Here is a 27,132-nt window from a genome sequence, read left to right as displayed (position 1 = left end):
AATAGTGATTTTTCCAAACTTTTCACTGTATGTGCCCTTGACACCAAGCAACAGTGTCACGTGATTTTACAGTATTATAAAACATTATTCCCAAATGCCAAATTAGCTTTTTTTTCAACGTTTAACACAGTAATATCATTCTTGTTTCAACTGAGTAAAAATTAAACAAACAACGAGGGCTTCTGCGCGATTACTATTGAAGTTTGCGGTCTTCCGGGAGCATGTAAACGGCGCATGCTCCTTGACCTTGCGAACAAGCCACGCCCTCGTGCTGTCGTCAGACTCGAAACCCCAAGTATTTAGTCTGAGCCCAGAGCAAACGCAGGTACAAGCAGACTTCTCTCTCTTGCTGGAAACTGGTAAAGCTCCTTTAAACCTAAAGAATCAAGCCAAAGCTCTGCTTTTGTGATTTTCCTCAGGTTGCGATGTTAGTTAGTATTTGGGACTTTCTTCATAACTCATATCAACTCCGTGAATGTTTGTGTGTGTGTGTTTAGCCTTAGTTTCCTGTAATCATTAGAAGTAGTCAATAAAGCTTGTTTTGATTTTCACATATACGAGTTTCTTGTGCTGTGTATCAAATTACTGCCTTAAACTTAAAGATCAAGTTACCTCTTGCTTATAATAATATAATAATTATAATCATAATAATCATAATAAAATGTTGTTACTGTTGGCCACAGAATAATATTTTATCCAGAATTGGTAAAATACTTTAACCTCAATTTTCGCTGGACGAATAATTGATGAAGGGTTAAATATTAATTCTGAATCATTTACAGTGAATCAATTACAGTTGATTCAATTCTTATTCCCTGTAACAATTAAATTGAGCTAATAAATGACGTAAGGTCCTTCCCTACAGGTATTACAGTTTCTAACAGCAAACACTCAGAATGAGATGAATATCAATATTATCAATATTTACCCTTTTTTGGGGTAAATTTGGGTACATTTTTCAACATCAATATTAACAGAGAAACTGCTGAAAACACTCTTTATTTCATGTCAATAGTTCCTGTTTTCACCTCATTTATTATGCTGATGTCTTCAGATCTGCTGTGAATTGACACTTAAAGCTCATTTCATTGCTGTCAACAGACTGAGGGGATTTGTGGACCTCAAATATGAACAATTATTTTTGTCTTTGTGCTTTTAACTGTTTTTCTTACCATTATCCATATTTGGAATAATTTTGCTACATTATATTCTGTTATCATTTATATATATAAAACAAACCCCGTAACTGATATATTTTTTATTTTGGCAGATCAGCTCCTCCCACACTGGGATTCATCATCAGTGAAGCTCCTCCCACTGGAATGCATCAATAAATGCTGGGATATTCCCATCAGACGACCATCAGGAAGAGCTGAAACCAGTAAAGACTGAGTTTATTAAGGAGGACAGTGAGAACATGAGTGATCCAGAACCTGCAGAATGAAACACACTGAAGATACTGAAGAACAAAGAGGTTGGTGTTTATTCTTCATTCATTCATGATGCTGAACAACATTCATGTTGGAAAGATTCAACAACACATTTAGATATGCAGTTCATCTAATATTCAACAAATGGTCAGTAAAGTGAGATTTGAAAAATGTTCATATTGATTGTCAACATCAGGTAAAAATACAGATTATTTTACATTTATTTTAAATCTGGTTCAAAATTTGCAATAATGTGACCAAAATTTTAGACTTGTTTCAAAAGAAAAAACAGTAATATCAGTAAACACCAAACTGTATCAAGTAAATTCACTTTCCAGAATGGCTGACAGGGTTGTAAGCTTGACAAACAAAATCTGATTTATAGTTACTGATAAAGTTGTATTTTTCATAAAATGTAGAAGTTATTTAATAGTTCTTACTACAGAAACAGTACACTACAGACAAACACAACAGTGATTTGTCTATAATGTTTTAAATATAATAATTGTTTCAGGGACATATAATAAATATATAAAAAGGCATCAAAGTTATCAGAATATTTCATAGCCGTTGTCTACTTCAGTACATGAAGATTCACTTTTATGTTCTTTCACTTCATAATCCTCATTTTGAATTACTTTAATATACTGAAAATTAACTTTTTTTGTAATTTCAGAGTTGATGGAAGAGAGTGAGGAGAGTGAAGAACTGAGTGAAGTGGAGGAGAAACATCATGACAAACCTGGAGAGAAACCTTTGAGTCACTCAAAGACTAAAAAGACTTTTTTAAAGAAAAAGAGACAAGAAATCTACAATCTGCACTCAGTGTGGAAAGAGTTTATCAACCAAACAATATCTTGAGCTTCACATGAGAGTTCATACAGGAGAGAAGCCGTTCACATGTGATCAGTGTGGGAAGAGCTTCACACAAAAAGGATATCTTAAGAGTCATATGAAAGTTCACACTGGAGAGAAGTCACACACATGTGATCAATGTGGGGAGAGTTTCACAACAAGAAGAAGAGAAGCAGTTCGCATGTAATGAATGCGGCAAAACGTTTCTCTGGGCATCAAACCTGAAGAAACATCTGAGAGTTCATACAAAGGAGAAGCCACATTCATGTTCTGTGTGTGGAAAAAGTTTTTCACTGCTGTATTATTTAAATAAACATGAGAAAATACACACTGGTGTGAGAGAGTACATGTGCTTTGAGTGTGAGAAGATTTTTACTTTAGGATCCACACTGGAGAAAAACCATTTCCCATCATCATTCCTTCGATCTTCTGTAGTAGTTCTTGTACCTGAATGTCTGATTTACCTTTAATACTGAAACAGTAAAATCATCCTCCACATTCAGATGTTCATCAATGCCTGTTTCAGATCCTCCAGTTCATCTCCATGCGTGAACAGAATCATGATGTGCTTCTGAACTTCAGTAGTAAAGGCAAGCAAAAAAATAGGCCATCATAGTAAGAAAATTAGACAGTTTCCAGACTATATTTACAATTCAATGTGCCAAATAATAAAGACAGACAAGAATGACACTGTGTAGACTCACTGGGCCCATGCCTTGACAAGTGGCCCCATTCTGGTAGTTAATGAGAAGACATGACAATGCAAGTTGATTAATGCTACCAGAAATGGACAAGGGGATGACTGTGTCAAACAACTTGTGTTACTTCACCTGCCGGATCAGGCATTCAACATGCACCCTGAGCCTGGCCACAGACTGAGTGTGTCTCACCTCTCCAGTAGACATTCATGTGCCCTTGGTCACAAAAGCAGGCCTGTGGATTTTGCATGGTACCAGGTGTGACGACCTCTGCTGTTGGTCTCGGGTATTGCTGCTTGGTACCTGTTCCCACAAATTAGCAGTCTATTGGATTCACCTGTGACCAGTGCTTCAGGCGCTCCTTTAAAAAGAGATCTACAGTCGAGCCAAGGAGAGCTTTGGGAACTTTGGCTTTGGACTTTGTTTGGTTTTGGACTTTATGTTTTGTTTGATTTGTTTTCTGTATTTATGCCTCAACATTACATTACATTTCCAACCATGCACTCTGCTTTACACACTGACATTACTGATGACACAGAAACATTGTGACATCCTTTGATTTTTTTTGTTTTATTATTTAAAGCTGCAGTAGGGAGTTTTTAGAAAACGTTGACTTAGCCTGAAAATTTGAACAAGCACAACTCACAGGTCACTCCCCCTTGCTCTCTGCTGCGCTACAGCCCTCCCTCCACAGCTCCTCCCCATCACAACGGAGCCTGCCGTGAACGCGCAGGCTAATAAGCAAGCAGGGCCACCGATGACGGCGGATAAACAGTTATGGCACATTCACTGGTACAGACGAAACACCAACAATATGATTTACATTGACTATGGCCTGCCCATACTTTGACTACAAACTTGGTCCTCAAAACATTAGGCCTATGTATTTTGCAATACATGTAATGTAACTGTAACCCCTATGCAAAATCCCCATAAAAGAAAATATGAATGAGTTGGTGGCATATTTGTATGAACTCATTATCATTAATTGTGCCTTTAAGTCCCCTTGCTCTGTGAAACCTGATATTAGAAAATCTGCCTGGTAACTAGAGTGTATGAGCAGATGGAAAGGATTTGTTGCCGTGAAAAGCCATTCCCGCACATAGTACAGGTGTAAGGCTTTTCTCCAGTGTGAATTCTCATGTGTCGCTTAAGGCCTCCTTTATGACTGAAACTCTTTCCACACTCTTGACAGGTGTGAGGCTTTTCTCCAGTGTGAACTCTCATGTGGATGTCAAGGTTTCCTTTCTTACTGAAACCTTTTTTCACATTGTTGGCAGGTGTAAGGCTTTTCTTCAGTGTGAGATCTAATGTGGACTATAAGGTTTGCTTTTTCACTGAAACTCTGTCCACACTGTATACAGGCGAATGGGCTCTCTACAGTGTGAATTCTCATGTGGACTTTAAGGTGTCCTTTTTGAATGAAACTCTTTCCACATTGCTGGCAAGAAAAAGGTTTCTCTCCAGTGTGAATTCTCATATGGACTTGAAGGTTTTTATGTCGATCAAAACTCTTTCCACACTGTTGGCAGGTGAAATATCTTTTAGTTTCTGTCTTTTGAACTCTTTTTCGTGAGGAAGTCTTTTTAGTCAGCGTCGACCTTTCCCCAGTCATGAAATCATGTTTATCATTATGTTCTTTCTCTTCTTCCCTTTCATTAAGTTCATGGCTAGCCAGTGCCGTTAGGTCTAGGGCAAAAATAGACATAAAACAATTTAGACATTTAAAGCATCAAAACCAACAACATGTATGATCTATACCAGGGGTGTCCAAACCTGCTCCTGGAGAGCTACCATCCTGCAGATTTCAGGTCCAACTCCAATCAAACACACCTGAACCAGCTAATCAGGATGTTCAAGGTTCCTTGATAATTACAGCAGGTGTGTTGGAGCAGGGTTGGGACTGAAGTCTGTAAGACGGTAACTCTCCAGGAGCAGGGTTGGACACCCCTGATCTACCCTATGGATCAGGGATGGGCAGCTTTGGTCCTGGAGGACCTGCAGAGTTAACTTTTATCTCTATTTAAATACATGTGCCTGTAATTTTCAAGCAGTCCTCAAGAATAAGGGTTAAATTTTGGGGTTGGGTTAAATTTTGCAGGTGTATTTGATAAAGGATGGAGCTAAACTCTCCAGGACCAGAGTTGCCCATCCCGTCTATAGATCTTATACTCAATACACCAGTGGTTTTCAAACCTGGTCCAAAGGGACCCACCACTGCACATTTCCTGTATTTTTTACATCTGGTGAAGATCATCAGCTTGTTAGAGGAGAGCTGGCATTGATAGAGAAATTTGCAGACTACTATTCCTGTTCACCAATAAGGCGAGAACCAGACCTGTTATAAACCTAAATACACTTGAATTAATTAAGTTAATTTAAAAGTGAACTATTCTATTAGTAATAGTAGATATTTGTCATTGTAATGATGTCAGACATAGCACACACAAAAGTAGTAGCTGTTCTGTACTGCGGCACGGTTAGCGATCTCACTACAGCCGTACAGAGCCTAATCTCTTCAAGCGGGCCAGGGCATGGTACGGAGCAATCACACTAGCCAAATAAACTAGACTTTGAGGGTCAAAAGTGCTCACACGTTTTCGATCGCCTAGTGCGAGTACACCCTTAATTTCGGTTTCAAGACACATTTTGAGAATAATTTAGGACACAACACTTTCCCACCATTGACAGAATTTTCCTGGTATATGGTAGGGGTGCTTTTACTTATCTGAATCAGTACAAAACCTCCAGATCAAAACACAGAAGAAGCAGCAGCAGGAAGAAGCGATAAAAGCTTTGATCAAGTACATGCAAACTAACGCAATCATCTGTGTTATTTTTCTTGACATATTGCATGTTCAGCTATTCATACAACAAAATCTTCTGGGGTCATTAAAGTTTTGTAATAATAATCAAAAATGATGGTGATGGCTGGCAACTTAAAAAAAAAAAAACAATTAATGCTTATGAGATGTGCTTTCCTCAGCACAAAACTTACATTTTACAGTTATACTGTTACTTGTAAATGTCCAATACTAGCAGAATCTGTCTAGTACTTTACATGTAACTCTCTAAGATCTTGATTGCTTGAAATCTGCTATGGAGCCGACCTGTACTTAGTTGTCAGTTTTTTATAAAATAAACTATAAAAGGACTTTTTTAAATGCTTGAATATATGCCACACTCATATACTTGTACACGTACTCGTACCAAAACTGAACCTCACGTACGTAACTGATAGAATTTTCCGATGGCACCAAAAAAAGAGCCTCAGAGGTGTAGAAATACTTCAGAAAGAATGATGATAGGGGGCGCTGGAGAGCAGCACATGGAGTAGGACGTGTTTTCAATTAGCTCCGTCACACTTGTTGAAATGAATCATTTCCAACTTTGTTGCTCTTGCTAAATTTGATCACTCAACATAATTAACATGCTAATGATGAATAAATCTAAAAAAAGTCAAAAACTGTCAAAAAGGCTCGTCCTCATCAGCCGACACAGTGGAGGGCACTCTAGCAAGTTTATCAAAAAAGAATGCGCCTCTGAAGTCCAAGGTAACAGGTTTAGAGGCCAGATCTCATTGACAAATTATCAAGATAGCTGGTCTTTGTGAGAACATCGAGAAGGGCAACCCCACACAATTTGTCTCTGGCCTATTGCCTTCACTATCGGGAGAAGATAATTTTCCGCGTGACAAAGGTTGACAGAGCTCACCGCATTGGCCCCATTGTGAACAACAGACCGCAAGTTATGATTGCCAGGATACATCATGATACAATTAAGACTAAGATACTGCGGCTCGCCCGTAACCAAAGCCCGCTCTCTGTTTTGATGGGAGTCATATCAGTATATTTCCGGACTTTCCAGCAGAGGTGTCTTCCCAACGCAAACTGCTTGACGGTCCACGGGAGAAACTAAGGGCTAAAGGAATAAAATATGGCCTGTTGTACCCTGTACATCATGGTAGGACTTAATTCCTAGCTGCTGACGGCCTGCATAATCCATACATATTTTATATATATATATATATATATATATATATATATATATATATATATATATATATATATATATATATAATATGTGTGTGTATACACACACATATTATATATGTGACTTATATTTAATAATAGCACCTATTTTACAATTAATTTAGATGTTTTTGAGAGATGCGAGCTCCAGGGCATCAGCGGCCATTCAGGGGTCGTGTAAGAGCCGAGAACAGCTTCATCTCGGGCAGTGGTTCGGGGATTTACCGCTGGCTCTTATAGTGGTTAAGCATGAGACATAATTCAATTTGAGTACATAAAACGGGCAATCTTTGGTCTTATTAATCTATTATTTGTTCCACAGCAAGTCAAATTGTGCTATTGTGCTTATAAACCCAACCGCCAGATGTCAGCGTTATCTCAGAACGTAAACTGACGCATAGCCGGAGAAGCGCTAGGTGCATCAATAGCGTTAAGCCCCGGGTATACTTCGGCCCTCATACTGCTCATGCAACAGCGCAAGCAGGAAAGAAGAGTCCACTAAGTGACAATACGCACAGTACTGAGCACAATGTGCAGTCAAAGAAGAATGAGTAAAGAGCGATTCAAAAACAAGAAGAGTAAACTCAAGAGGCATGCCTTCTCCATCATTTTTGATTCCTGTTATCTTGGTGTATCTTCTGAACTATGTTGCAATGGTGGATGCACTATTTTTCTTCTCTGATCCTGCCCAACGAATGTCCCATTGATGAAACAAGTCTGGTAAAGAGTATAGAAAAAATTTGTATTGCGCATGTGTCGAACTCGGTCATCTGCACGCATCCGCATCCATTTAGTATACTTTGAAGGATGTGCGGACACGACCGGGCACGGAAAGTGAAGTATACCCGGGGCTTTAGCATCAGATTGACAAGAGTCAGCTGTTTGCAAAATAGACCATGTTATATAATCCAAAACTCGGGAAACTCACTGAATCTGCCAATGCCATCCGCACTCCTGAGAGGCATTTGATAGAATGTGATAAGTACTGCACGTTTTTCTCTCAATAACAAAATAAACAGACAACAAAAAATGACAGCGGTGGCAGCATAAAGAAAGCATCTGATCATAGCCCTGTGGATATGTTTGCAACAGCTCTGTTGTACTGAATCATGATTTGGATCGTGTGTCAAACTGCCAACGGCTGAAATCATGTGGCTTTGGCGCTACAAACAGCAGATTTGATACACTGATTCATTTATGATCCGAAGCTTCCTGAAGCAGTGGTTTGAAATCTTTTAAATATTTTGAAATATTTTGTTTTGTTTTTTTGGCGCTCCAAAAACAAATATGTTTGTAGTACCTTTATGGACCTTGAGAGAGGAAGTGTCATTGCTCCCTGTGCAGGCCTCACTGAGCCATCGGATTTCAACTAAAATATCTTCATTTGTGTTCTGAAGATTAACGAAGGTCTTGCGGGTGTGGGACGGCATGAGGGTGAGTAATAAATGACACAATTTTCATTTTTAAATCCGGTGGCATGGCAACAGCAATCGAGATATCAAAAAATCTGTTCGTAATTTCACATCAACAAAGTCTTGGGCTACGTTCACACCGTCAGTCCAAATCTGATTTTTGTGCATATCTGATTGAAATCTGATTTAGCAAGTGTGAACTGCAAAAAAAAAAAAAAATAATAATAAATCACATGAAATGCAATTTATACAAATCCATTTCAAGCTACATTCATGTGTGGTTTGAAATCCTATTCAAATCACATTTAAAGTGATGTAGTTACACATTATAGTAATGAGTTAATAATGCTTAATTATGAAATTAAACCAAACCTCAACCATAGCTCTATAGTAAATATATGTAGTTAAAATTATCAGGAAAATTTAATTCTGAAGTGAACTAATCCTTTAAAATTACTCAGCTCTTCTTTGAGTGATTACAATGTAAGCGTCATCTTAAAATAAAATAACCAATTAAATTGCCGTTTGTGTTTGACCAGTAGGTGACACTGTCAGTTAATTGATGTGGTCAGTTTGGCATAACAATGACACAGAGTGGTGTCAATATGCAAAACCATTGCAGAGTCACGGCTTTAGATCATTTTTGGTCATTTTGCAGTGACGTTTTTTTGAGTCTCAAGGTACAACAGTACTGTAGAAAAAGCAAATTTCATGTTTTGTTTAATTATAGCACCACCAATTTTTTTTATGTGTCCTCACAGTGAGCCCATACATACAGTGTGTCAAGCTTGGTAAAATCTCATTGAATCTCATTGCATTTAGGAGTTACACATAAATTTATATTTATGAGCACATAACAATGACCCATGTCCGACTTTGTATTTATTTGGCACTTACAATCAAAATTGTGACTTTTGGCTTGCAATATTAATGGGTTAGTAATGAAAATTCTGTCATCTACTCATCATTATGTTTTTCCAAACTTGTACAAGTTCTTCTGTTGAACACAAATTTTGGAGAATGTTGGTAATCAGACAGCTTACGGTTTCCATTGACCTCCAGTACTTTTCTTCTACTGAGGAAGTCAATGTTTGGTCAAGATTCTTCAAAATATCTTCTTTTGTGTTCAGCAGAAGTAAGAAACTCATACGGGTTTGGGACGACAACAGAATTTTCATTTTAGGGTCAACTTTCCCTTTAATGTTTATTCACACAAATCCAGTGCTGCTGATTTAATTTGTTAGTTTAACTGAACTTATTTCAGTTTGTATCAGAACTTTTACAGAACATTAAAACGACAACCATGGTCATTTTGTCACAACATGTAATTTTCACACCATTTCATCTGTCAGCGCTTATTGATTTCCAAACTACACCAAACCACAAATTTCAAGGTGAATATTTTCACTGGTTTCATCAAATATTATCAGTTCACTGAATTCACTCTGTTCAAAATGTTTTACACACTTGCCCTGCTGACTTTCCTCCATATGACACACACACATTAAATTATTATTTATAAAATAATTGTTTTGCTTGATTTAATGTTCAATTACTGCTGTTTATGTTCAGGTATGTTAAAATGTAAAAGCACTTTTGAGCATTAAGATGCTCAAAGTTTTTTTGTTTTTCATTGTTCTCTATTCAGAAGTAGATGTTTGGTTTTATGTTGTAGAAAATATTCTCTATTTCTGTAGAGCTGGACATTTTAGGATCAATAAAATGATGAGAATAAAACCAACCTGTTTGTTCCTCAATATCTTCAATCTTCATGTCTTCAGTCTCATCTTTAATAATTATCTTCATGTCTTCAGTCTCCTCTTTAATAATTATCTTCATGTCTTCAGTCTCCTCTTTAATAAACGCCATCTGTAAGAAAAGAATAACAAGAGTTAATAGTCTTCACCGGTTAAAAAACACTCAAAACTAACGCTGTAAATTAAACACTTCATATTTAGACGTTTATGATCTACATTTTGTATTTAATGAATTATAGATTATATACTCAGCAAAAAAAGAAACGTCCCTTTTTCAGGACTGTGCATTTCAACAATAATGTTGTAAAAATCCAAATAACTTTACAGGTCTTCATTGTAAAGGGTTTAAACAATGTTTTCCATGCATGTTCAATTAACCATAATCAATTAATTAACATGCACCTGTGGAATTGTCGTTAAGACCTTAACAGCTTACAAAAAGTAGGCATTTAAGGTCACAGTTCTAAAAACGCAGGACACTAAAGAGACTTGTCTACCGACTGTGAAAAACACCCAAAGAAAGATGCCCAGGGTCCCTGCTCATCTGCGTGAACGTGCATTAGGCATGCTGCAGGGAGGCATGAGGACTGCTGATGTGGCTAGGGCAATAACTTGCCATGTCCGCACTGTGAGACGCCTGAGACAGCGCTACAGGGAGACAGGAAGGACAGCTGATCATCCTCGCAGTGGAAGACCACGTGTTGAGCACGTCTGGGACCTGTTGGATCGCAGGGTGAGGGCTAGGGCCATTCCCCACAGAAATGTCCAGGAACTTGCAGGTGCCTTGGTGGAAGAGTGGGGTAACATCTCACAGCAAGAACTGACAAATCTGGTCCAGTCCATGAGGAGGAGATGCACTGCAGTACTTCAAGCAGCTGGTGGCCACACCAGATACTGACTGGTACTTTTGATTTTGAGCCTCCCTTCATTCAGGGACACATTGTCAAACATTTTTAGTTTGTCTTATGGTGTTGACTCTTTTAGTGTTCATACAAATATTTACACATTAAGTTTACTGAAAGTAAAAACAGTTGAAAGTCAGAGGACGTTTCTTTTTTTGCTGAGTATATTTAAATGATTACTTAGTGTTTGTAGTTCTCGTTCATGTTCACTGTTCGAGCAGCACGTGTCGTGATTCACTGAATCATTTCTCAAAGTGTGTGATTCAATTGACTCGGAGTTGAAAAGTTCATCATAACTCTCCAGAGACTGAACTCGTGTTCATGATAAACTGATTTATGATGTATAGAGAGAGAAATGAGACGCATGTTTACTCTTTCTCATCAGTGGATATGAGCTTTACTCACACAAATACTGTTCATTACAGTTAGATAAACAATTACAATGTTACATTAAAATGTAAATAAACTCATTTCACATCGCTTGTTTAAAACAAAACACACTATAACTATAAATCACTGAACTGTTTCTATCGATTAAAACAGCTTAAATTCTTAAAACAAACCTTTCTTCAGCAGAATCACAGCAGATGCAGGATCGCAGTCTTATGACGTCATGTCGTCACTCCAAAATAAAAGTCCTGTTCAGACGCCGCATTGTATAGTGCATAGAAATCTAACTGTTTTACCAGATAATCTTTGTATTAAAATAAAAACTGTAACAAAAATGATACAAAGAAACATGTTAAAAGGTTGTATGAGTTCATTCATGTGTCAGTGCAAACTAAAACACAATTTATCTTTCAAGAATCAGTAATCCAGTAAAATAAGCAAAATGTCAAGTATAAATGTAGTTTATTCAATACCAGAAATATTGCTAAAAGGTTCAGTCAAGTTAAAAATGAAATGTTTCACATATTTGTAATTAAATAAATAAGTAAAGTCTTCAATGTCAGGGGTCATTAGTGTGAGTTGCTGCCTATTTAGCAAATTAAATTGTGATGTTGACGCTCTTAAAAGAGACTGGTTCTCTGATGTAGAGTCCAGAGCAATCACACACACAGTTGTAAACGTCAAACTTCACAGCATGCAGACTCTTGAAGATCTGCCCCATTTGCCACACACACACACACACACACAGAAATGAGCTAGTAACACTGCAGAGCAAATTGTGAGAATTTGTGAAATAAAATCCAAAATTGAAAAGTCTCTCACACACACACACTCGCACGCATGCACACAAATGAGCTAGTAATACTACAACAGACCAAATTGTGAGAATATGTGAAATAAAACCCAAAAATTAAAAAAAGTCTTGCTCTCTCACACACACACAAATGCATCAAAGTAGGACTGCATTTATTGAAATAAAATCAATAAATCATAAATTAAAAAATCCAAAAGAGACTCATTCTCTCTCTTACACACACACACACACACACACACACACACAAACAAACAAACACACTCCAGGCCAATCACAGTATTTGTTTATAAAACAATCACCTTTCTCCCTGCCTGCTGCCACGGCTACTATAAGATCAAAGGATCAAATATTCTCCCCCAGTAACCACTAGGCCAATCAGAGAATTTGTTTTATAACGCCAAAAACAGTGAAGACCTGGCCTCAGTTCATTCTTCAGCAAAATGACAAGAAGATACACTGCTCAAGAGACACTGGATTACTTGCTTCAGTCAAGTGAAAATGAAGAAAGTAGAGAACCAGATGACACTTCTGATGCAGAGGAAGACTGTACAGAGGCTGACCCTCATTTTGAAATCACAGAGGAGCAGAATTCAGATGAGGATTCAGAGGAGGAATGCCCTGAGGAAGATCCAGATTTTCGCTCTAAAAATGGGGAAATACTTTGGAGCTCGTCTCCTCCACCACAAACACCAGGAAGAGCACGAGCAGAGGAGATCATCAGAAAGACACCTGGTCCTACAAGGTATGCCTGTTCAAGAGCTGAAGACATAAAATCAACATTTGAGTTGTATTTTCCAAGATCAATCCAGAACATTCTAGTTAGAATGACGAATTTAGAGGGGCGTTGAGTGTTTGGTGATCAGTGGAGTGACATTGACTGGATGACAATGGAAGCTTTTATTGGTCTTCTCATCCTTGCCGGAGTTTTTAAATCCCATGATGAGGCAACACGAAGCCTGTGGCATGGTGAAATGGGGAGAGCAATTTTTCGGGCTACCATGCCATTGAAAGATTTTGAGAGATTGTCAGGTGTGGTCCGTTTTGATGACAAATCAACAAGAGCTGCAAGAAGGGAAACAGACAAGCTGGCACCCATCCATGAACTGTGGGAAAAATGGGTAGAAAGGCTTCCCATTATGTATAATCTTGACTTGAATGTAACTGTAGATGAATGCTTGATTGGGTTCAGGGGCCGATGCCCGTTTAAACAGTATATGCCGAGCAAACCAGCCAAATACGGTCTCAAAATCTGGGCAGCCTGTGATGCAAAAAGCAGCTACAGCTACAATATGCAGGTGTACACTGGCAAACCCCCAGGAACACAACACGAGCGAAACCTGGGCAAACGTGTGGTGCTTGAAATGCTACGTGATCTTGAGGGGCACATTGTCACGTGTGACAATTTTTTCACCTCATATGGTCTTGGCACAGAGCTCTTACAGCGAAAACTAAGGATGACAGGAACTGTGCGAAAAAACAAGCCAGAGCTCCCAAGCGCATTGGTGACGAGAACAAACAGGACTCGTTTTTCATCTTTGTTTGCATTCACCGAAACACACACCATCGTGTCTTACTGCCCAAAAAAGAGCAAGAACGTGATTCTTATGAGCACTGCACACAAGGATGCAGCAATCAGTGAATGTGCGGACAGAAAACCAAAAATGATTCTGGACTACAACTCTACCAAAGGTGGAGTGGACAATCTAGACAAGGTATGTGCTACTTTGCATTTGTTCACTGCTAATAATAATTGTATAGTCTTTGATAAAATCTGTTCGAAGCTAAATGGTAAACTGAACTTGAAATAAAAAAAAATTTAAAAAAAAAAAGTAAATTGCACTAGATGACATTTATTAAAATTTTGTGCGTGTGCGTGTGTGTGTGTGTGTGTGTGATATTCCAGACTGTTGCTACATACACATGTGGACGGAAGACAGCTCGCTGGCCCATGGCTCTCTTCTTCAATATAATCGATGTCTCAGCCTACAATTCATTTGTGCTGTGGAGTGAAATCAATCCCACCTGGGGACAGGGGAAAACTTACATGAGGAGGAATTTTCTGGAGGAGCTGGGGAAAGCGCTGGTCTACCCCTTCATGAAAAGAAGACAAAACATTCCTCGGACACCAGCCTCTCTGGGCTTCCTAAGAAATGTGCAGGATTTAATGGATAAGGAAGCTGCTCCCTCCACGGCTTGTGCCTCCACGGCTGCTCCCTCCATGGCTCGTGCCTCCACGGCTGCTCCCTCCACGGCTCGTGCCTCCACGGCTCGTGCCTCCACGGCTGCTCCCACCTCGGCTGCTCCCTCCACGGCTTCTCCCTGTGCGGCTTGTGCCTCCACGGCTGCTCCCTCCATGGCTGTGTCATTGGCTGGTCCCTCCACGGCTCATTCCATTCAGTCAGAAAAAAGAAAAAGGTGCCAAATGTGCTGGCCAAAGGATGTGAAAACCAGCAGTTTTTGCATAAAGTGCAAACTTCCAGTGTGCAAGAGACACTGTAATACTGTCTGTTGCATATGCATCAATGTGTAATATAATTACTGTTTGTATGTAAATAGTAAAAATTGTTTATTATTAATGCATGTAAATAGTTCAAATTGTTTATTATTAATGCATTTTTATTCCTCTTTTTTAAATCTACTGTTTGATAATTATTGTGTTTGCTCTTATTTTAGCGTAACAAGTGTTCCTGATATCTGTTGCATGTGCAGCAATGCATAAAATAATTACAGTTTGTATGTATATAGTTAAAATTGTTTATTATTAATGCATTTTTATTCCTCTTTTTTAAATCTACTGTTTGATAATTATTGTGTTTGCTCTTATTTTAGCGTAACAAGTGTTCCTGATATCTGTTGCATGTGCAGCAATGCATAAAATAATTACAGTTTGTATGTATATAGTTAAAATTGTTTATTATTAATGCATTTTTATTCCTCTTTTTTAAATCTACTGTTTGATAATGATTGTATTTGTTGTTGTTGTTGTTGTTGTTAGTTTATTATGTGTTTGCTGTTAATAAAACTTCAGAAGCAAACAGCATTAACATTTATTGAATTACATTGAATAAAATATCAATTAATTGCAAAATGTTTGTATAAAGTTTTTTGAATTATCACTATCCATTCCTTATTTTGATAGATTTTTTAATTATCAAATACCTAGTAACAAAAATGCTTTCTATGTGTTCCCTTTCTAACAAGATTGTAATGTTTGACTGATCATAATGTGAAACCTGATACTTATCTAACCAAAAATACCTAACAAAAAGTAAATATCTCTGACAAAAAGTAGTCTTTGAGAATATATAAGCATAAATCCAAATCCACAACTCAATAAAAATAAGTATTTTTGTCTAAAAACACTAGGCAATTTATAAGCCACATCATATAGAACTATAGGAATCTAGTGGTTACAACATGGCATTACAAATATTTTTCCTTTTTTCTTTTCAATAATCTACCTTCAAAAAATTGGATTTTAAATGCCTTGACTCTATTTTAACATGGAATACTGCTTTAATTGAAAAATAATTTAAAAAAATATTAGAAAAAAATTGTGTATTATTTTCAATGTGGAAAAATAGCTAATGATAAAATTCATAAATATTGCAAAATATCATAAAATACCCTCAAAATTCTAAATAATAATCAAAAAATATTATGGAACAAAAATATATTTCATTGGTTTTCCTAGACGGGGGGGGGGGGGGGGGGGGGAGTTACATTTTAAGGCTTCGGTCACTTTTGACCGTAAAGAAGGCAAGTGTGACTCCTAAACGAAGAGGGCCAGAGGGTTAAAAAAGGGATTTGTTACATTTTCATTATTCCACATAATACATGTGTGTGGGGAAAGATTATGATTGAAAGCATCTTCCAGGAATCTAGAGCTTGTTTGTGGAAATTCAAGAGTTTGATTGGTAATTTTCTGCACTTAATATTACAAGATAGTAAGAATTTTTGATTATGTTTGAATATTAGGTTAGTGATCCAAATCCATGGTAATCCATTATTGGAAGCACAACTCTTAATCCAGTTAATTTTGAGTATCTGGATTATAGTTTGTAAATCTAAATCATTAAGACACCCTGCTAGTAACTTCTTACCAAGGATCTTCTTTGCACACATTGTTTTATTTCCACTGGTGTCAAAAGTATTCACATTCAATACTCAAGTAGAAGTATAGATACTAGGGTTTAAAAATACTTCTGTAGAAGTTGAAGTATCAACTCAAGCTTTTTACTCAAGTAAAAGTGTAAAAGTACTGGTTTCAAAACTACTTCAAGTATAAAAGTAAAAGTAATGTAAGGAAAAAAATGCCATTAAGGACAAAAGCTTAGGCCACGCCACAGGGGTCTATTGAGCACTCCACCTCCTCAAAATGTCATCAATAACCTTTATTGGAATGTAAATGTACATCCAAACTTAACTGCAGGTATCTGTGAGGGCAGCGGACAAGAAAAATGTTGGTAGTTTTGGTGTACCCAGGGCAGGCTAAGTAACAATCAGGGCTTGACATTAACACCCGCCAAATGCGGGTAGTTTTCAGCTGTTTCAGTTCACATCGCACCAAAAAACGCCAACAAACTCGTCTGTTGGAGTTTGTTGGATAGGTGTGATAACCCTGTTGGCATTGGTTGGAGTCTGTTTTTACCAGACTGAACATGTTTAATCGGCGTTTGTTTGGTCGGCTGAGCATCCAACAAACGGCAACAAACTCTCGGTGCGTTCCAAACGGGATATATCGCCCTCCGAAGGGCACTTCGGAGTGAAAACAATCATGGCCGCCATATTGAAGGGTCGTTCCAAACCAAAGTGTTCAAAACTGGCCACATTAAAGGGCCCTTCGGAATGAAGGATTTCGAAGGGTACAACTGATGGACACTTCGGGCCCCCATGATCCTTTGCACAGGGAAGTTGTTTGTCATCACAGAATGGGTACAGGAGGCTCGGAGTTCGATTTTACCTATAAATGTATGTATAATATTTTTCTATACTACTGTAATATTTATACGAGTTAGATTTAGTACATTATTATGGTCAAAACGACACTGTACTTCAACAAAAATACTTTACAGCTCCCTTTATCAGTCCATTCAAATGTTACAAATACATAGACACAATATAGGCTACATTATGGTGCGATAAACCAAAAATAAATAAATATATAAACTAACGTTAAACAAAGGGCGCAGCTTGCGCGATCTATCCTCCTTGACTGTCTGGTTAAGATGACGCAGAAGTGCGTTCTAAAAAAGGAGTATTTTTGACCCCTACACCCTTCATCCCTTCGAAGCTCTCCCTCCGGAGGGTAAACCCTTTTATAGGGATTAGGGCATAGGGATGAGCCCTTCCGAATGGAACGCAGAGCCTCACGTAATCTGACCTGGCCACGAAGCGTTGCCATGACGATAAGGCAAGTCCCCGGCAAAGACAGCTGTTTGATCGCGCCCGCGCCTCACGCGCACACAACAAAACACTGGAAACGTGACATCGCAGCTTGTTCGTTATAAAAAATAAAATACAGTTTAAAAAAAATTATATATAAAAGGTACAATAGTCCATAGTGCAATCCGTGCCATTTAGTAAGAGCAATGCTCCACTTCACCGAAAGAGAGAGGTATAACACCATGAGAGCAACGCAGGTTTACCTTCAGTTTCGTTTTAAATTAATTCGTTTTGGCTCGTTTAGCTACATGGTTGTATAGGACTATGGGTCACATAAATAAAAAGGTAGAAAAAAAAAAAAAAAAAAAGTTTAAAAACCGGTGTATACGCTAATTTATTCAAACGTCTCTACCGAACTACCTAGCTTAATTTGCAGAGGACGAAGAGAAAGCACCCGTTTGATAGCCTAAATGAGCCAGTAGTGGAGAAATAATAACTTTTAAGAAATAATCTTTTTTGAGTAACGACCCCCAACACTGTCCACCTTGCTGGAGTGTGACGTGATTTGTGACATGTCCAGCTGCGATGGATCGCGTACAAACCAATAGGATGTTAGAATGGTATGTTTATACTTCTCATCCAACCACAATCAAATTCACTCTATCCGGATGGAGCGATTTATCTGGATAGTTGTTTTTTTTTCTCAAGCCGGAATGAAAACAAGCCGAAATGAAATAGGAGTAACGAGGCTATTTTTAAAATGTAAGGAGTAGAAAGTACAGATAATTGCGTGAAAATGTAAGGAGTAGAAAGTACAGATAATTGCGTGAAAATGTAAGGAGTAGAAGTAAAAAGTCGTCTGAAAAATAATTACTCCAGTAAAGTATAGATACCCGAAATTTCTACTTAAGTAAGGTAACGAAGTATTTGTACTTCGTTACTTGACACCTCTGACTGTCAATCTACTGTGTTTTTTTTTAAAGATATAGATGCTCCAACACCAGTAGTGTTGGGTGTACAAATAACAACATGGAAAATCAAATGGGACTTCATACCTTTATAATGAAATAGAGATCGCGAGATGAATCCAATCTGTGGCACTTGGGTAAAATTGCAAAACAAAAAAACAGAACTTTTTGTCCATATTGATATATTGATATATTGTCCATTGTTTGCATAACATTTCTTCTGAATGATCTGCTCTCTGTCATCGTTCTTCAAGAAAGGATGCAATCTGAGCAGCGTTTATGTTGTAAAACTGTATACGATCGTATCGAACAAACAAATGAGCCCGTGTCCAAAGTATATTTTCTTCAAAATAGTGCAGCGGTTTTAGTTATAATATCCAAGCAGTGCTGTCGGATTTTGATATCCTCCCGCCATTGTCATTGTAGTAAATCTTACAACCAAAACTTTCAGCCAATGCCATGATCCAACAACGTGTGTCTGTTATATCTTCCGCATGCGAGCACATCTACACAGACACACATCAGTCTCGAATATCATGCAGCAAGCCATATTTTATAATTGTATAAAATAATCGAGAAAAAAGCACAAATACGGCTGAGATGCCAAATTCAGCGGCTGGAATTAGCTGAGGTAAAGTGACGGCTCACAGACAGCAGCGGCATCTACCTGTCACTCAAGTGACCACGCCCTTAATTATGCAGAACTTTAAAGCTTAATATAATTTAAGCGGATGAGTTATAAAAAAATTCACCCCCCTCAGAGTTGTCATGAAGGGCAAAAATAGCAGTATAGACCAAAACCACAATTTGAACCAGGCTGTAAACATGCTTTTTTCTGCTGTAAACTTGGCCAGTTTAACATGGGCATCAATGAGATTCTGCTCTCTTTTGGAGCCTGTCCCTAGCGGGGACAGGGTCCCTAGGAAGTTACTTCCGTATTGGCTTCATGAGAGACTGGGGGAGGTTGCCGCTTGAGCTGTACAAACGACCCTTTTGGGGGCAAATGTGGGGGGCTTTGGTGGTGGTGGGAGCTGATTATAGTCACCATCATCAGACTCCTCAGAATCCGTCTGGTCAAATTTAGGATTTAGCCTGGGAATGATTAGAGGCTAGTGTATGGTTTGGGTTCCATTTATCTTAAACAATAATACTTTCTCTTCCACTAATGCGACTCTGGCTCTGTTTCAATGCTGGAGCCCTTTTCGGCCCAAATCAAGCATTCATGGGCCTTGTCATATATATCTGAAAACATAACAAAAAAGTTTTTGTTAATTTATTTAACAAGTAATAATCAGGGATGTGGCCGTCATCTCACAGCCGTCACCTCACAGCCGTCACCATGGTAACCCGGGACGGAACCACAATCGCGGGATGCGCAACAAGGACTGTATCGTGACAAGAACATCGCCGGATCGGATGATCTGGGTGTATTATTGCTTGTGTCTATATATAACCTATAAGTTACTAATTTGACTTTGTTGTCGATTGATTAGATGATCGATTTTGATTGATTTTCCACTATGGCAGGATGTTTAAGCTGCATTTAACATTAACTTAGCAGCTAACGTTACTTGTATTTGCTAGCACTATAGGGATGCAAACAGCGCGCTTTTCGGCGCCCCCCGCTTTTTTCACGTCAGTTTGGGTGACAAAGTCATCTGAAGCCATTCCATAGTTTAATGTGAGGGACATAAGTCTATTTACATCATTAAAGTTTACAGAAACTCTTTTTCCCTCCTCTGCGGCTGTCAATCATAGTCTCCATTCAGTAACGTTATTCAAACAGCGCGCGCGCCTCTTGTGGTTACAGCAGGATGCACGTTAAAACTCTCTCCAATATGATATATTCACATTATAATGCTTGATCTGTGGATAAAAGGCTGTGGATTTGCATAAAATTACTTTATTTTAAATTGTTGGAGTTTGTTGCTGTTTTTAAACGACTCGCTACCGTGTGCTTGTTAGATCACACACATCACAAGGAATCGGCATCAAACGCGCACAATAACTGGAATTTAAAACTTTGAAGAAACAAATGATCAATAAACTGTTGGACAGATAACACTAGGATTTGTGCGCTCGACATTTCTTGGCTTTGTGCCGTGAACTTTTAAATGCGCACTTGTATGTTATTTCTGTGTAGTGTAGTGTAGTGTAGGCTATATAAATATAAACACTTCTGAATTCTTGACATTCATATATAAATATATAATTGTGAAATGTATGATTGCCTGATTCAATTTTATAAGAGTACTAATAGTAATTTGTTTTTATTAACATGTTTAGATTTTATAAAATTACTGTGCAGATTTTTTCAATAATTACTTTTTGCTGCTGATTTATACACTCACTAAGTTTAATAAAAATACATAATAAATTTATGTAATATTTAAAGTTGTTAAGTGTAATTTATCTTACACTGCAAAATAATAATTTACGAAGGATTAAATTTATCACAATTATGTAAGTATCTGGATATTTGACGTGGGGCGAGGGCTTTGAAAACCTCTCTCTTTTTTGACCAAAAAAATAAATATTCATTCATTGTTTCCCATCAATGACCCTGTGCTGCCGCCATTGTTTCATAATGAACCGAAAATTTAAAATATACATAGCTGGTCTGTAACGTTGTATTTTGCCAACGAACTAAAATCGAAACCGTGATATGGCTTTGTGCCTTTATAAAACAGTAAATACAGCGATTAAGTATACAGTCTGTTTGTGCTGCGTGTTTTAAAGAGAAGTGCGCACATTTGCTCACGAGATCAACTGGTGATGGTGATCAAAATAAAAGCGCAAGGATTTATCTTATTAATTACTACAAAAGTAGGTTATTGTAATTTCCCTATTCTGTTGTGCAAAGTAACTTTTGTGTAAAATAATTTTTGTCTACTGTTGTGTAATTTTTTATTTTTAAATTTAATTTAGAGTGCATTTGTTACAATATGTGGATATAACTGTCATATGAATAATTATATAGGCCTAAAACACTATTATATTATTATTTTTATATTATTGTAATAATTGTTTGGCATCCTAAAACACAATGTAGACTGAGACAATATCACAACTAAAAAGATGTTTGAACCTTCTTTCATGTCCAGGTACAAGTCAATGCTGTTTCTTTGGTCAATTTGCATACTGTACATGGGTTGAAGCTCTTAATTTTGAGCTCTCAAAGTGCACCAAATTGATGCATTTAACCTTAAAATGTACAAAATTTTCTTATGGGGGAGCATGCCCCCAGACCCCCCTAGAGGAGGTACACCAAACATAGTTTTACAAATTATTATGGGAAATAATGAACATTTTCTACAACAAAGTTCCTTTAATGACAGTAAAGCTGTTAACAGAAAATTAAAATGTCACTGGGCAAAATATTTGGGCTAAGCCCCGAATGTTCACAACGTCTAGCTCCGCCCCTGGTCTCAGTATATTTTCCTGCTTTTTTGTCCTTAGCCAATCACATGCCTGAATAATAACAATTAATTGATTTTATGTTCACAAATTATACATCTAGTATTTTGATATTCATTTAAAACCCTTACCTTTTATTTTTAGTAAATCAAATGGGTGTATCTCCCATGTGTCTCTGTTTGGCTTTTCATGCTGCATCACTGCCCTCTTGATCCTCTCATGGCTCTTATATGGAGGCCAGTAGCATCCCTCCTTGGTGCACCAGGCTTCAGAGATGACAGCTAAACTGTCCTCTTCATTTGGAAATTTGACGACAGCAAACATTGAACTGTAAACAAAAAGGTGAAAAGGGTCACTCAATTTTCACAAAATATTTCACAAACTCAATTTCAACGTATCTTTTAACATACAAACCTTTTTACAGATAATTGTTAAACTCTTATTTTTTTATTTTACAGGTGCCTCACATCCTACAAATGGAGTGATGGCATGCCAGCAAAGTCCTCTTTGCATGGAAGTAACACTAACTTCCGTAGCACATTTGTGGCTTGGGTAAAAAGAAGTTCATCCTTCAATCCAGAGAGCAAGAAAATGTCAAGCTGTGATGATGGTAGGGGATAGACAAAAAAGATCTGTCTTGTTCCTAAATCTTTTGTACACGTTTAAGGTTTCTCCGTGTTCTTTGACCACCAGGTTTTGCACAACAACAACATCGTTGTTTTTCAGCTGGACACAGTTATTCCCAGTGCAAATCTGCACAGAGAAGTGAGCGAACTGCATTTTTGCATACTGCTCTTTCACATTTAGACCATTTGGGACTGGGCCGTTGTCATGTGGTCTTTGTAGTGTCTCCTCTGCATCTGACTGCATTGTTCACATGGTCTCTTTTTCTGACAGTCTTCGTATGACTTGTGCTAATGGCTTGTTTGGTTTTCTCATCATTCGTTTAATTTGGCCAAGGAAATTCTCAAAGGGAAAACAAGAGATGTTGTCAAGTACAGGTCCTTCTCAAAAAATTAGCATATTGTGATAAAGTTAATTATTTTCCATAATGTAATGATAAAAATTAAACTTTCATATATTATAGATTCATTGCACACCAACTGAAATATTTCAGGTCTTTTATTGTTTTAATACTGATGATTTTGGCATACAGCTCATGAAAACCCAAAATTCCTATCTCAAAAAATTAGCATATTTCATCCGACCAATAAAAGAAAAGTGTTTTTAATAAAAAAAAAGTCAACCTTCAAATAATTATGTTCAGTTATGCACTCAATACTTGGTCGGGAATCATTTTGCAGAAATGACTGCTTCAATGCGGCGTGGCATGGAGACAATCAGCCTGTGGCACTGCTGAGGTGTTATGGAGGCCCAGGATGCTTCGATAGCGGCCTTAAGGTCACGTCCTGTTTGTTGCTGCCGCATTGTTTGAGCTAGAGCTCCGTCGAGCTGATTCCTAATTGTTTGTTTTTGCCTCGTAAAATCTAACTTATAATCTATCACTCTTTCTTTTTCGGTGGGGGAACACATCCCCAACATTATTTTATATAAAAAACATTTGGATTACCTTGATATCGCTAGTTTTATCCGACTTCCCGAACTTTCGCTACTAGCTTTAGCCCGTTAGCATTAGCGGCGTGCCACGCCCACGCTACGCTAGCGTTTGTACTCTTCTCTCTCACAATATTATTGTTTCATCTAAGTTACTCTAATGGCGAGTGTATTGGATGTTTCTCTACCTTTGTGTGCAGGTGAGGACACGTTTGAGCTGCATGCGGTGCAGTTGGAACTGGAGGCCGTGGAGCGGCAGATCCGGATCCTTCTCGAGAAGCAGGCCGAGCTACGCGAGCGGCAGACAGCGCTGGAAACTTCTCGCGCTGACGCTCACCAACCCTCGGTAAGTTTGCAGCGCGATATTAACACTCCTGCTTCCTCTACGCCGTGTGTTTCTCTGCACAGGGCCCGAGCACCAAGAACGCGTTCATCCCAGCCCTCGTTCACTCCGGCGCCGTCAAACCAGGGACCTTGGGTGCTTCAGCAGCGGAAGACGCGAGCCAGGCCTCGGACCAGGACCTCTCCTCCGCCGCCCCCGGTCTTCGACGTCTCGACACGGAACCGCTTCTCCCCTCTTCGCGAGGCAGAACGCGACGCCGTGGTCATCGGAGACTCCATCGTCCGCCACGTCCACGCTACCACAGCCAAAGGTAAGGTGCGCAGTCACCGTTTTCCTGGTGCTCGTGTTCTCGATGTCTCTGCGCAGATTCCCGCGATCCTCAACGGTGCTGAGACCATCGGAGCTGTAGTGCTGCACGCGGGGGTGAACGACACCAGGCTGCGGCAGACGGAGGTGCTGAAGCAGGACTTCAGAAGCCTGATCGAGACGGTACGAGCCACATCGCCCGCGACAAAGATCATCGTGTCCGGACCGCTTCCGACGTACCGACGAGGACATGAAAGGTTCAGTAGATTATTTGCTTTAAATGAATGGTTGATGTCTTGGTGTAATGAACAGAAGCTGCTCTTTGTAAATAATTGGAATCTTTTCTGGGAGCGTCCTAGGCTTTTCCGTGCTGATGGCCTGCACCCCAGCAGCATCGGAGCTGATCTTCTGTCAGAGAACATCTCCAAGATGCTTCGCACCATATGACTAGTAAGTCAAACCTCAAATCACAGCCTGTGTTCTGCCCACTTCATTGATAGAAATGTGAGTGTAGTACAGTCTATAGAAACTGTGTCTATTCCCCGAATAGTGAGGTTTAACAATAAAAATAAAGGATCTAGAAAAAACCTAATCGTGATCAAACCAGATTTTTGTAAAATTACTGAACAAAAACAATCTCTAAAACTAGGGCTACTAAACATTAGATCGCTGACACCTAAGGCAGTTATCATAAATGAAATTATCACGGATAATAGTCTTGATGTAATTTGCCTTACTGAAACATGGCTTAAAGCAAATGATTATTTTGGTCTTAATGAGTCTTGTCCACCTGGCTACCGTTATAAAAATAAATGCCGCCTGATTGGCCGTGGCGGTGGTGTAGCAACAATCTATAGAGAGATACTTAATGTTACTCTGAGAACAAACTACAGGTTTAATTCATTTGAAATTCTTATGCTAAATGTTACACTCTCAGATATAAGTAAAAAGTCGCTACTATCTCTTGCTTTGGCTACCATTTATAGACCTCCAGGGCCTTATGCTGATTTCCTAAAAGAGTTTGCAGACTTTCTCTCAGACCTATTGGTCAACGTTGATAAAGCGCTGATTGTTGGAGATTTTAACATTCATGTAGACAATACAAATGATACGTTAGGGGCTGCGTTTACAGATTTACTAAACTCATTTGGGGTCGAACAAAACGTCACTGGACCCATTCACCGTCTTAATCATACTCTAGATTTAATTATATCACATGGAATAAATCCTACTGATATAGAAATTCTACCGCAAAGTGATGACGTCTCTGATCACTACCTTGTAACATGCGTACTGCATACTGATGATATTTGTCAAATTGCGCCACGATATCGACTATGCAGAACAATTCTCCCGACAACTATAGATAAATTCACAAATAATCTGCCTGATCTATCTCAGCTGCTCATCGTACCCAAACACGCAAATGATCTTGAGGAAATGACTAGCAGTATGTGCACCATTTTTACTAGTACATTAGATACTGTTGCACCGATGAGATTAAAAAAGGTTAGAGAGAAAAATACTGTTCCATGGTACAACAGTATTACTCGCGCTATGAAAAGAGAAACTCGTAATCTAGAACGCAAATGGAGACAAACTCGTTTAGAGGTCTTCAGAATCGCATGGAAAGACAGTTCGTCCCGCTATAGAAAGACTCTAAAAGCAGCCAGGGCTGAGCATCTTCGCAAACTTATAGAGAATAACCAAAACAATCCACGGTTCTTATTTAGTACAGTAGCTAGATTAACAAATAAACAGATATCACCAGAACAAAATGTTTCATTACAGTTTAGTAGTGATGACTTTATGAATTTCTTTAATGAAAAAATCGAAAGTATCAGAAATAAAATTGTAAATGTACAACCTTTGACAGATTTTTATGATTCAGCCTCAATTATCGCCCCTCAAGAACAGTTGCAGTGCTTTACAACTATAGGACAGGAAGAGCTAAATAAACTTATTACTGCATCTAAACCAACAACATGTTTATTAGATCCAATACCCACTAAACTACTGAAAGAACTGTTACCTGTAGCAGAAGAACCTCTTCTCAATATTATCAACTCGTCTTTATCTCTAGGTCACGTCCCACGATCGTTCAAGCTAGCAGTTATTAAGCCTCTCATTAAGAAACCACAATTAGATCCAAACGTATTAGCAAATTACAGACCCATTTCAAATCTTCCATTTATGTCTAAAATACTAGAAAAAGTGGTGTCGGTCCAATTGTGCTCCTTCTTGCAAAAAAACTCTATCTATGAAAAATTCCAGTCAGGATTCAGGTCTCATCATAGCACAGAAACTGCGCTCGTTAAAATTACAAACGACTTGCTTCTAGCTTCTGACCAAGGCTGTGTCTCAATACTAGTGTTACTTGATCTCAGTGCTGCGTTTGACACTATAGATCATATAATACTCTTAGATCGACTACAATATTACACTGGTATTCAGGGACAGGCATTACGGTGGTTTAAGTCGTACCTATCAGACCGTCACAATTTTGTTTATATAAACGGGGAAAAATCTAAGATAACGATAGTAAACTATGGAGTGCCGCAAGGATCTGTGTTAGGCCCTCTGCTGTTTTCAATGTACATGCTGCCACTCGGCAATATTATAAGAAAACATGGAATTAGTTTCCACTGCTATGCCGATGATACTCAGTTATATATTTCATCACGACCAGATGAAATCTCTAAATTATCCAAACTGACAGAGTGTGTTAAAGAAGTAAAACATTGGATGACTAGTAATTTTCTTCTATTAAATTCAGATAAGACTGAAGTATTACTTATTGGACCAAAAACCTGTACACAGAATCTCTCAGACTACAATCTGCATTTAGAAGGATGTACTGTTACTCCATC

The 27,132-nt window shown here is 38.3% G+C and overlaps 2 protein-coding genes, 1 long non-coding RNA gene and 1 pseudogene across 4 annotated transcripts; 2 read left to right on the top strand and 2 right to left on the bottom strand.

The window, feature by feature from the left end:
• Positions 1 to 1,530: 1,530 nt before the first annotated feature.
• On the bottom strand, positions 1,531 to 10,220 carry LOC125246596 (zinc finger protein 32-like). The gene is made up of 2 exons (XM_048157573.1): positions 10,169 to 10,220; positions 1,531 to 4,672 (listed from the first exon to the last, which is right to left on the bottom strand). Exons 1-2 carry the CDS (start codon positions 10,197 to 10,199, stop codon positions 4,233 to 4,235), a joined length of 471 nt encoding a protein of 156 aa, XP_048013530.1. The 5' UTR covers positions 10,200 to 10,220; the 3' UTR covers positions 1,531 to 4,232.
• A 2,509-nt stretch (positions 10,221 to 12,729) lies between these two features.
• LOC125247995 lies at positions 12,730 to 14,971 on the top strand (annotated as a pseudogene).
• Positions 14,972 to 19,527: 4,556 nt separating this feature from the next.
• LOC125246686 lies at positions 19,528 to 22,613 on the bottom strand. Its single transcript, XR_007179941.1, has 3 exons — positions 22,474 to 22,613; positions 22,191 to 22,387; positions 19,528 to 19,884 (listed from the first exon to the last, which is right to left on the bottom strand). It is a non-coding gene; the product is annotated as an uncharacterized LOC125246686 (long non-coding RNA).
• LOC125246575 lies at positions 22,261 to 25,567 on the top strand. 2 transcript variants are annotated; one of them, XM_048157533.1, is made up of 4 exons: positions 22,261 to 22,401; positions 22,518 to 22,669; positions 23,814 to 23,959; positions 24,083 to 25,567. In XM_048157533.1, the coding sequence occupies exons 2-4, from the start codon at positions 22,549 to 22,551 to the stop codon at positions 24,707 to 24,709; spliced, it is 894 nt and encodes a 297-aa protein (XP_048013490.1). In that variant the 5' UTR covers positions 22,261 to 22,401; positions 22,518 to 22,548; the 3' UTR covers positions 24,710 to 25,567. The 2 variants fall into 2 exon arrangements, with proteins under 2 accessions (XP_048013490.1, XP_048013491.1); XM_048157534.1 differs by lacking the exon at positions 22,261 to 22,401 and having other exon boundaries at positions 22,483 to 22,669.
• Positions 25,568 to 27,132: the final 1,565 nt, after the last annotated feature.

Source organism: Megalobrama amblycephala, linkage group LG15 (genome assembly GCF_018812025.1).
Source record: "Megalobrama amblycephala isolate DHTTF-2021 linkage group LG15, ASM1881202v1, whole genome shotgun sequence".
In the NCBI taxonomy this organism is placed as follows: domain Eukaryota; kingdom Metazoa; phylum Chordata; class Actinopteri; order Cypriniformes; family Xenocyprididae; genus Megalobrama; species Megalobrama amblycephala.
The sequence above is the reverse complement of the archived record's forward strand: the minus strand, read 5'-3'. Positions and strand labels throughout refer to the sequence as shown.

Coding starts and splice junctions, on each gene's coding strand:
- LOC125246575 (XM_048157533.1), top strand. CDS start 22,549: ATGCCAGCAAAGTCCTCTTTGCATGGAAGTAACACTAACTTCCGTAGC. Junction 22,670..23,813: donor AATGTCAAGCTGTGATGATG/GTAGGGGATAGA, acceptor CTTTGTGTGCAG/GTGAGGACACGTTTGAGCTG. Junction 23,960..24,082: donor CTGACGCTCACCAACCCTCG/GTAAGTTTGCAG, acceptor CCGTCAAACCAG/GGACCTTGGGTGCTTCAGCA.
- LOC125246596 (XM_048157573.1), bottom strand. CDS start 10,199: ATGAAGATTGAAGATATTGAGGAACAAACAG. Junction 4,673..10,168: donor AGATATTGAGGAACAAACAG/GTTGGTTTTATT, acceptor TTTTTGCCCTAG/ACCTAACGGCACTGGCTAGC.